This window comes from Mastomys coucha, unplaced genomic scaffold (genome assembly GCF_008632895.1).
Source record: "Mastomys coucha isolate ucsf_1 unplaced genomic scaffold, UCSF_Mcou_1 pScaffold7, whole genome shotgun sequence".
Taxonomy (NCBI): Eukaryota; Metazoa; Chordata; class Mammalia; order Rodentia; family Muridae; genus Mastomys; species Mastomys coucha.
In genome coordinates, this window is record NW_022196913.1 from 64,553,086 (window position 1) to 64,563,860 (window position 10,775).

The 10,775-nt window shown below is 48.9% G+C and overlaps 1 protein-coding gene across 2 annotated transcripts; it reads right to left on the reverse strand.

Moving 5' to 3' along the window:
• Nucleotides 1-4,798: 4,798 nt before the first annotated feature.
• LOC116082503 (spermatogenesis-associated protein 31D3-like) lies at nt 4,799-10,724 on the reverse strand. Of its 2 annotated transcripts, none has more exons than XM_031359411.1 (4): nt 10,428-10,724; nt 9,683-9,725; nt 9,066-9,219; nt 4,799-8,321 (listed from the first exon to the last, which is right to left on the reverse strand). In XM_031359411.1, the coding sequence occupies exons 1-4, from the start codon at nt 10,638-10,640 to the stop codon at nt 4,838-4,840; spliced, it is 3,894 nt and encodes a 1,297-aa protein (XP_031215271.1). In that variant the 5' UTR covers nt 10,641-10,724; the 3' UTR covers nt 4,799-4,837. The 2 variants fall into 2 exon arrangements, with proteins under 2 accessions (XP_031215271.1, XP_031215272.1); XM_031359412.1 differs by having other exon boundaries at nt 9,066-9,126; nt 10,428-10,723.
• Between the last annotated feature and the right edge of the window lie 51 nt (nt 10,725-10,775).

Sequence of the window (10,775 nt, forward strand, 5' to 3'; positions counted from 1 at the left end):
CCCGTGCATGCTTCTCCACCAAAGTCCTATGTGTAGATATGAAGCTGGCTAGGAGCCTCCGGCTGTCCTCTGTGTGGAAGGCTCTGTTGGGAGGGTTGTTTCCATTAACCAAACAAAATGATTATTCAGATTTTCTCGGGGATATGTTTTCTACCCAACAGTAAACTTTTCCCTTGCTGACAGTATTGATTTCACCAATAAATTTTCTGAAAATTGTTTTCTTGCGCGCTTTGTTTGTGGCTTAGGTTAGTACCTAAGCTCGGATGAGGGAAAGGAGCCCATCGCTCCTGATGTTCCTGGCCGTCTCTTTGTGCTTCCTCTAGAAGAGGCATTATCCCTTGATTCCTTCTGAAGGACTGAGATAACATTGGAGGAAATTGTTTGCCTCCTGGTTTTCGGAGGGCGGGGGCGGGGGGCGGGGGTTGGCCTTCCCTCAGCTCATAATTTCCCTCTGTGACCTTTTCCATATTCTTGATTGCCAATAACCAGCTTTGGCCTCCTTATGTGGGTAAACCGAGGCAGGTAGCCATGGCGGGGGAGGGTCAGAGCTTAGAGCTGAGGATGAGGTGGATCCAGACACCTACAGGACTGCTGCCAGTGGCAGCCATCAATTAGAGAAGCTACTCAGCAGACTTTCCTGAGGGAACACAGCTTAATGTAATGGGGCTGGCACTCCCTGTGGCCAGTGGATAAACTATTAACTCTTATAATCCTTTAGGACTGATGAGAAAGAGAAAGAAAGAAAATTTACACTTGTGTGCACACGCATGCCTGTGCACGCACACACACACACAGAGAGTCCAGTAGCTTCATACACACAAATATATACATACATGCACAATAAATAGACATACATACGTGCATACATTCATACAAAACTACAGACAAATAAATATACACATTCTCACATAGAATATTCAGAGCAAAGCTCCAGCAATCAGGCTCCAAACATTTCACCCATACACACACATACACACATATACATATACACACAGACAATTGGTGGTGTTATCTTCAACACACACCCAGATAAGTTTTACATATATGCACATACACACAGTTGATGGGTGGGAGGAACAGTGTTCCAACCCCTATACAAACCTTACACATAGACATACACATAGTTGATGGTTAAAAGGACCAGTGTTCAAAGCCTCTACATGCTATTTTTCTTCTATAACTTGTATATTCTAGCAAAATCTTTGAAGCCATATAAAATTAAAATGTGATTACGTTTTAATTTTCTTCTAGTGAATTATTATGAAAAAAAAAACTGTTCCCCAATACCTTTACAAGAAATAACATCATGCAATGCAGATAAAACAAGTTATTCCAAAGAACCCCACCAACATTCATAACTAAGCAACTTGCTCTAGATTAACAAAGCATGAGCAGACAAGGCAGTGTCCTCAGCCAGTCTCTCTTACTGGCAGGCAGCAATTTGAAGTTACAAAGAAAGGAGTAATTATTTTATTATTTATCTTTAAAAGTAATCTTGTAAGAAAGGCACACCCTTATTAGTTAATCTAGGGACCTTTTAGAGCCAGGGAGCAAGAGCAATGGCAACCCTAGCTGACGTGACCCTCACTGAGGTCAGACTGCTGATGGTTGATTTCTTAGACCTAATTTTTGCCCTCAGCTTCCTGATATGATTATTATGAGTTACTGATAAGTAGATATGCATTCTGAGGATTTAAGGTAATTATGACTGGGACTGGAGAGGTGGCTCAGAAGTTAAGAGCACTTAGTGAGCACTTATTGTGGCTCACAACCATCTGTAATGGGATCTGATGCCCTCTTCTGGTGAGTCTGAAGATTACAACAGTGTACTCACATACATAAAAAAATCTTTTTTTAAAAAAAAAGGTAGATATGACCCTTTTTTATATAAAAGTTTTGAAAATCAATTTAAGCTCAATTCTTTCTGTCTCCGGGGATGTTTTCTACGTAGAGCTTCATGGGCTCATTTTCTTTCTTTTTCTTTTTTGAGATAGATTCCCACAATGTAGCTCTGGCTTTCCTGGAACTGACTTTGTAGTCCACAGATTCCCCTGCCTCTGCTTCCCAAGTGCTGGGATTAAAGGTGTGCACCTCCTGGCCCCCTGGGCCTGATGGGCCCATTTTTAGGGAGAGGATTTTGGCCCAAATCTGTAAATTCTTTGCCCTTTCTAGCAAACTAAGTGGCTCTGAGAGCCCTAGAAAGAAAAGTTAATAATTGTGTGTGTGTGTGTGTGTGTGTGTGTGTTTTAGAGTTAGGCAACCGGCCTGGGTGCCAGTGTATACTGTGGTCTGACAGGCTGTAGACTAGAGTAAGTTGGTAACCAGTCACCAATGGGAGATCAGAGACTAGACAGACTGGCAGGTCAGATGGCCACAAACTGGAAACATGAGCTTGACTGAGCAGGTTGCCATAGGCCAGGGTAAGGTAGGGAATGGAGATGGAAGGAATGGTATTAGAGAGCCGACCACATGGCTGTGGAGTGAGTGGGATGTCTGGAAGGGAGGACCTTCGGAAAGCAAGGCAGCCATTTACAAGGATCAAGAGCCAGCAAAGCAGGCTATACTAGGGTGAGACAGGCAGCCACACCAACATATGCTATAGTATGGGACATGCTTGGTGGAATAGGGCCAGGTAGACAAATGACAGACTGCTGGCAGGCAAAAGGAGGATGAGTAGGGTAATCTGATGAGTAGAGGGCTCACAGGCCAGGCAGCAGCCTTGGTGTCCATGTGGACTAAGGTAAGCTATGGAGCTGAGTGAGCTGGCAGGCAGATGGGTGACTTGGAGAAACTGATCTGCTGTATGGAGCAATGGGGGCCAGAAACAGGGTCTGCCAACAGCTTGCTAGATGCAGGCTAGGAAGGGCTGCTAGAAGGGCTGGTCGGCAGACCAGGAAGCAGGGCTGACCTGAGGAGGACACATAGGGAACAGGGTAAGTAGGCATGGGAGACAAACGGGGTGATACTGTGGCCCACTGGGTGGACTGGGAAAATAGCATAGGCAGGCCAGGTTATAGGAGGTCTGTAGCAGGGTCTAGACCACAGCTTATTCAACAGAACAGAACGAGGAAGGCAGTGTGCACTCACTGGAATGGGGTGTCAGGGTGTCAGACAGTAGCACAGAGTGGCAGAACAGGAGCTCGTGAAACAGGCTGGTTGCAGGCCAAGAGGCTCTGTATCAGGGTGGGGCTGCAGTGATATGGTTGGGTGGCATGGGCAAACGGGCAGCCTAACACATAGGACCATGCCAAGGGAATCTGGGGAAAGGTTGGCCATGCAAAAGATTATGTTGGGAAATGGCACGTGATGTGGGTAGCCGGAGTAAGGTGAGACTTGGGAGGCATGCTGGGATTGCTTAGAATCCTCTGGCAACAGTCACAGAGGCAGATCAGGACTTAGCTGACCAGCATGTGTTGGTTAACATTAGTCAGGTTGGCAGGGCAAAACAAGAGTTAGGAGAATTGTAGACTGATGGGTGGGGCAGAGTTGCCAAGGTTACCTGGTGGCCTGGGCGAATATTAGGTAGTTATGCTGGCTAGTTTTCTGTCAACTTGACACAGACTGGAGTCATCTGAGGGGAGGGAACCCCAGTTGATAAAATGCCTCATTTTAAGACTGGGCTTCAGGCAAGCCTGCGGGACATTTTCTTAATGATTGATGGAGGGTCTGCTCCATCAACTGATGGGACTGACAGGTGGTCCTGGGTTCTATTAGAAAGCAGTCTGAGCAAGCCAGGAGGAGCAAGCCAGCAAGCAGCAGCAGCACCTCTTTTGAGTTCCTGCCTTCACTTCCTTCCCTCAGTGGACTTTGACTTGGACTTTGTGAGCCAAATAAACCTCTCAAGTGGTTATTGGTCATGATGTTTCATCCTAGTAATAGAAACCCAGGCAGGCTAGAGACAATGACTAGGGAAGGGACATATTTCTCTGTGGCAATTTTCTAGTGGCAAGGACAAAATGGCATGGGTTCTGAAAGCTGTGAGCAAGCACCCAGCAGAGGCTGTGCACAAGGCAGCTAGCTACCTTTGCGGATCTTTCCCACAGAGTCATGCTTACTGACAACTGTCAAAGCCGCTCCGACAGAATTAACTGTTCTTTGCAGGTGACCCATCTTAGGGTAAGGAGGCCTTTGCTCTCAAGGATATGAAGTACATGAGGACATGTGGGCAATAAGGCTCAGCTGAGAGGTAGGAAGCAGGACCAAATGTTCTCCTAAAGGCGAATCAAATCTTTTAATTATATGTATTTTTTAAAAATTTATTGGGGCTGGAGAGATGGCTCAGTGGTTAAGAACACTGACTGCTCTTCCAGAGGTCCTGAGTTCAAATCCCAGCAACCACATGGTGGCTCACAGCCATCCTAACAAGACCTGATTCCCTTGTCTGAAGACAGCTACAGTGTACTTACATATAATAAATAAAATAAATATTTAAAAAAAATTATTATATGCAAGTACACTGTAGCTGTCTTCAGATCTCATTACAGATGGTTGTGAGCCACCATGTGGTTGCTGGGATTTGAACTCAGGACCTTTGGAAGAGCAGTCGGTATTCTTAACCACTGAGCCATCTCGCCAGCCCCAACAACATCCATTCTTCACAAAAGCCCAGGGAGCCAGGTCACGTCTCAGAAGCACACAGAACTTGGTGAGAGCTGAATGAACCCAGCCCGTTCCCTAAACACAAACCCTGTGTTCTCCTAAAATCCATGCCATGCACAGCACACACACATACACACACACACACACACACACACACACACACACACACACACACTCATACTCACTACACACACAAACATCACTTCATGAAAACATTTATTGAGGGTACTGAGTGCTGTTAAGAGGTGGATGATTTCTGGGGAACCAGCCCTTTTCCAGTGAAATTCTGAGCCAGAATTTTCTGTTCACATAGCCGGGACATGTCTGCCAACATCGTTCCTACAGCGAAGGGGGGCGTCCCCCGAGGCACTTTCCCAGCTCGACTCAGGAGATTTTGGTGCAGTTCTGACTCTTTATGGGACACGGGTGGGCGAGGCTGTAAAGCCTCACATTTCTGGGACTGTCTGGCCATTTCTGCCACGCCTCTCTTTTGACCAACGAAAGCAGCAGCGGCCTGGTTGTGGGACCTGGGGCCTGGCACTTTAGAGAGGGATGCTTGGGAGTGGAACTGGCGTCCCAGGACTGGATCTGTCGGGACCCAATCTTTCTTCGGCTTAGTTTTCATAGGCTTGGAGGGCGGAGATGAGGGCGCACGGGGACGCATGGTATCTGCAGCACCATGCCTGTGCCCTGGTTGCTCCTTGGGGACCTTCCCAAAGTCTCTCGTAGCTTTCTGAGCTACAGTGTTCCCAGGAAAGGTAGCTCTCCCCTTTACTTCAGAGTCGTGCATTAATGACGACTGGGAAGCATCCTTTTTCAGGAATGCTTCCTGTCCTTTGCCTTTTCTGTCAGGAGAAAGCCACTGGAAAAAGTGTTTGACGTGCTTCCTGAACTGAGGTTCAGGAGGAGACGGAGCCTTTACGGGCCGCGATGGGACAGGCCCTTTCCCTCGGTTCCCCGGGGTCAGGCTGTCCTGTGCATGGTGACTCTTCCCATTGGGTTGTAACTTCTCAGGCCCTGCAGCCTCTGAAGCAAGCTCTTCTATTTTCCGTGCAGGCCACACCCTCTTGGCTGGTAGAGGACTGTCCTTTTTCAAAGCTTTGCCTAAGGTGTGAGCAGGCATCCCGGGCTCCTGTGGCTCCACCTGAGCGGAGCTCTTAGGAGCCCTGGAAGGGCTCTGGTCATAAACGGCTAAAGGCTTGTGAGTGAGTTTATCCGGGACAAGCAGCGCATCTTTTGGGGGTTCTAGAGCTTGGATGGGCTGACTGCTTTCTGATTCAAATTTCTCTTCCGTGGACACCTGACAACTAACGTCCTGGGGATCTGATTTTCCTTCCGGGGCCCTTCCAGCTAACAGGGTACTTTGTGCTTTTGGTGTCTCCCCATCTGCCTCTTTGGCACTCTTGTGCTGACTGGCATTCCAGAACTTGGTAGGTTGTGGTTGAAGGCCACCGAGCTGCTCTTTGACTATGTTACTGACTTTGTTGGATACAAATATGTGTTTGTCATCCATCTTTTTTCCTTGAAGCCCCAGGACTATTTTACTACAACTTATGCTCTTACCCACTGGCACAGGGCCAGTCCTAGCCGACATTTTGGGCACATCAGGGCTGGGTTTTTTGGCCTCCGACTCCTTCAGGATGGTGGTGTCTAAGACAGCAGGTGTCTGCTGCACGCCAGACACTGGAATTCTCTTGGTGTGCTCATCCTTGTTATCAGAAGGTGGCTGTCTCTCAGCCTTGTTTTCTTTCTTACCCACACATGAGTTAAAATGAAGAGGACGATGCCCTGATATAGATATAGTGGCAGGGACCTGATCTTTGTTGGTTTCATCGATGTGGTTTTTCAAATTCGTGTCAGTTTCAAATTTCTTCCGACATTGGCTCACCTGTGAGGTCCCTGAAGGTTTGTCTGACAGACTGCCTGAGCTGTCCTGTAGGTTTATCTCCTGGTCAGACGGCAGGGCGTTGTCTAAAGCAGTCTTGGAGTTACTGCAGAGATATTTTTGGATAATCTTTAGAGTCTGATCTTGTGCCTTTACTGTTTTTTTCTCTATAGAGATAGACCTCTCTTGGGGACTTCCAGATTGGCTCGACACGGTGTTGGGAGGGCCTTTGTTGTCTTTGTGCTTAAAGCCAGAGAGCCCAGAGCTGCTCATAGATGATTCTGAAGGGTCAGGACTCCACCACAGCTGAGACTTATAGATCCCCTGAGGCAGGCCCCAGCGCTGTAGGATGAGCCTCTTTCGAAGGTGCTGCTCGAACTTCTTCTGGAACCCATCAGTCAGGGGGAAGTCTTTAGGAGAAACTGACCTGGGAGGTTGGATCTTGGAGGACTGTATGGCCAAGGAGAGCTTGGAAGGAGGGAGACAAATTTCTCCCTGAGGTTTTTGGACCACAGCAGGTAAAGCCCACTCCCTGTCTGGTTCCTTTGCCATCACATTGTACTCCAGATGGTGGATTTCCGATTGTAATAGAGTTTTTGTCTCCTGGGATCTGCGAAAATACACACCGCAGACTCTAACCTGAGATTGAGAGGAAGGTGATGGCTCTGGGACTGTTTGAAGCTGAGCCTGGGGTGTGGCAAGCTGGGTACTCTGGGACTGAGATGGAGTCTGTGGTTTTCTTTCAGGCAAGGGCAGAGGTGAGGGGGGAGCCAGGGCTGGGGAGTCTGTGGTTCTGTTGAACCAGATGCACATGGAGGAGCAGTGAGATGACAGGGTAGTGATGCAGCTCATGGACTCGCTGTGGAGATAAGGGAGGCCCCAGAAGTGCTGCGTGGGCATGGCCTCTAACAACTGGCCTCTGGGGGTCTGCACTTGAACAAGCCCCGGCTGAGAATTCAGCTTGCTGAGTAGGGCTCTGGTGCTCCCTAGGGGAAAGGGGTCTCTCGAGTTCTGTAGAGCAGCAGTTGGCTCTGTTTTTTTCTCCCAAACTGCAAGTTCCTTTTGGAAAGGTTTTGCTTCTCTCTTCCCGTCCTTCAGTGTCGGAACGTCAGCCTGACTGTCCTCTTGCCTCTCAAGTATTTTCAGGAGGTTTTCAGGCACTGTGAAATGGGGTGAGGCTTGTCCCTGCCAGAAGTCTTCCGAAGAGTGGTGGTTGGGTATCTCTGCGTTAACTAAGCATTTCAGCTGGGATGGGCAGGAGTTCTGAGCACCATTCTGCTGCTGGTAGGACTCTGGCAAGTCATCACAAGCATCCTTACTCGTTGTTGCATGGAGAAACCGGTCACCATGGCTGCCAGCCAAGGACAGAATGTTTTCTGGTCTTAAAGGCCCTTCTGTTGGCCGAGTGGGAAGCTGTGCTTCTGAAGGAGATGTGGGAACTGGGTGAGGTAGGAGGTGATGCAGTGGGAAGCTAGTGCTTGTGAGAATGGACTCTGATGGCAGAGGGTCACCTTGTGGTGTGCCCAAAAGAATGTCTTCCAAGGAGGCGAGCTTGTTAGTTGAGAGAATGGAGGGGGGAGGGGGAGGAGGCACAAGTGAAAAAGATGAGAACTGATATCCTGAAGGGCTCGGGGAGAGGGAAGAAGAGAGACTGAATGAGTTCTCAGTCACGGAAGCTGTGGAAGCCATGCTGGATGCAGAGGCAGAGCAGTCTTCTAGGCTGGCCCATGAGAGCAGTCGCCTGACCTTCACCGTGGCTCCATTGCACACATCACAGCAGGGATCATGACAAAGCACTCGACGGAAGTAGGAGGGGTCATAGAGCCGTCCACAGGGGCTGAAGAACACACAGAGTTCAGATCTCTCTAGTCAGGATCTGGGTTCCAGTTAGCTTTACCCGTCAACTTGACATAACCTAGCTTCGCCTGAGAGAAGAGCCTCTGTGGAGGGATTGCCTAGACAAGACAGGGCTGTGGCCATGTCTACAGAAGGTCGACTTGGCTTTTCGAAGACCCAGTCCATCCATCCCTAGGCACATGGTGCTGCTGTGTATAAGAAAGCCAGCTGACTATGAGCCTACCGCCACTCAAGCTAGCAAGCAGTACTCCCCACAGTTCTTAGCTACGAGGCAGGTTGCTCACATCCTTGGTTGGAGGCAATGTTGTGTAGAGTAGCAGTCAGCCCTGCCTTCAAGTTCCTGCCTTGACTTCCCTCAACAAGTGACCATGGCGTGGATTTGTAGGCTGAAGTAAACCTTTGCTCATTAAAGTCACTTTTGGTTGTGGTGTTTTATCACATGGGCAGATTCAAAACTAGGACGACCAACATGCATAAAAAGAAGGTCTACCGGCCCATTTCGGTGCGGATACCCAAAGCCTGTGTGCCTATCCCTTTTGCTCTGTCCTTGGCCACCAGGGAGGCTGCAGCCTCACCCCATACCCCCGGTTTATACACTTACTCCTTTGTTCCTTTAGCTATCCTTCCCATGACAAGAGTAGGCTATGCTAAGTCTCCAAGACACATTGACCTTGGGGTAGGGTTTGGGGGAGCACAGGCTGTGGAGGAAAGGGGAAAGAATCACCTTTGCACAATGGACTGCAGCTTCCTCCGCTCCTGCGCTTCTCCATGGAAGCTTCTGAATTCTGGAAGACAGGGGTGTGTAGGTTGTTTGGAATGAAAGACAAGAGAGGTGGGCATCCCATCTCTTCTAAGGGAAGCACCTGCGCTACTGTAGTCTGAAATCGAAACAGGAGAAATGGTGACGTCAGCAGCCGCAGGGCCAGCACCATCTGCTCACCTGTGTTTCTTCAGGAACATCATCTCAGTCCCCATGTGTCTTCATGGACACCACCTCACTACGTAAACCACAGGAGCACCTGAGCTGGGCTTCCTCAGAGATACCCGAGCATCCAGGCGGAAAGTATGCACACGATACTAGGAGGCAGGAACTGGGGCTCCCAAACAACCCGTAGCCCTCCCTAGATGCCTCCTATGCTCACTGCATGGGCAGCACCTCCTGCCCAGGTCAGGTATCATTGCTTCATGCTTGTGGTGAGCTGAGGAGGGGCACAGGGCTCCTCCTCAGTCTTCTCTGAGAGCTCTATTGTCAGGGACAGGGTCTGTCATGGACCTGGACGCTTATGGAGATGACAGGAAGAAAGAAACTGGGGTGATAAGACCCTAGAGCTGGGAGCCTACCTTTAAATGATGTTCTCCTTTCCCTCTTAGCTCTGCCCTGTTGCTGTGAACAAAAAGAAAAACTATTTTTTTTCTTGTCATTTTCCCTAGGATCCCCAAAACTTCCATTAACCAAGAACATTGTAATTTCTGGTCAAGTGAGTTCAATTCCTATCTTTTTTACTATTTACTTTCAAAGGTAATCGGATATTTTCCGTTTTTCCTTCGTTGAGAAAAACAAAGGAGGATTTTTATCTGCAAGTTTCAGAGCTGGGAATATCAAGACGACGCCCTGTGCTGAACAGCATAGACTCTGGGGCCAGAGCTCTGGCGGTGCTCGCCCTTTGTCCTGGGACATAGCTCCGGCTCCAGGTTCTGCTCAGAGGTCCCAGTGGTCAATACTACTCTCCTGCAGCCAGAGTTGGAAGGCCAGGAGAAGGGGGCTGAAGGAACATATGGGGCCTGGGACCCAGTGTCAGCAAACATAGGTCTCCTTTGGAAGACCTGACACCTGGAACCAAGCCATTAAGACCAGGAATGGGTACTTAATGCTGGACATGGACAGCCAGGGAGGGAGGTTAGAGATCCAGAAAAAACTAATGCCTTCCACCCCATGCTTCCCGCTATAAACCCAGTGTGCTCTCCTCTCCGCAGTATTCTAGCTCAGGTACTGCTCTCAGACAGCCAAACTCACTGGATAACGTGAACATAGAAACGGGGACTACAGAAGAAGAGAGTGCCTCAGGAAGTCTCCATACAGCCTTACCTTCCTGGTTCCTTGGCTGGTCTGTGTGGGTAAGAAGGGTTTCAGTATCAGGTACCTTAGGGACAAAAACAGCAGCCCTACTACACTCAGAATGATGCATTTGGGGTAAAGGTCCACGAAGACCGAGCTGAAACTCAACCATGATTCTGTAACGTTAGTCAGAATGGAGCTATTGAGAATGGAGCTATTGAGAATGGAGAGAACCTTCTTCATAGTGTGAATCTCAGGGGCTGCCTGAGGCAGCTGAGATCTGAGGTTTGTGGGCTCACTGTAAGTGGGCAGGCCTGCATCACAGAGAAGGGAAGAGTCATAGAGGGATTGTGAGGGTGGGGAGGAGGGTGAGCCCTC

Bases quoted from the DNA above. Each gene is read 5' to 3' on its own strand.
- LOC116082503 (XM_031359411.1), bottom strand. From the start codon at position 10,640: ATGAAGAAGGTTCTCTCCATTCTCAATAGCTCCATTCTCAATAGCTCC. The intron at 9,726-10,427 runs GTAAGGCTGTAT...TTTTGTTCACAG, and splicing joins CCAGCCAAGGAACCAGGAAG to CAACAGGGCAGAGCTAAGAG. The intron at 8,322-9,065 runs GTGATTCTTTCC...TGTGTTCTTCAG, and splicing joins CTGCAGTCCATTGTGCAAAG to CCCCTGTGGACGGCTCTATG.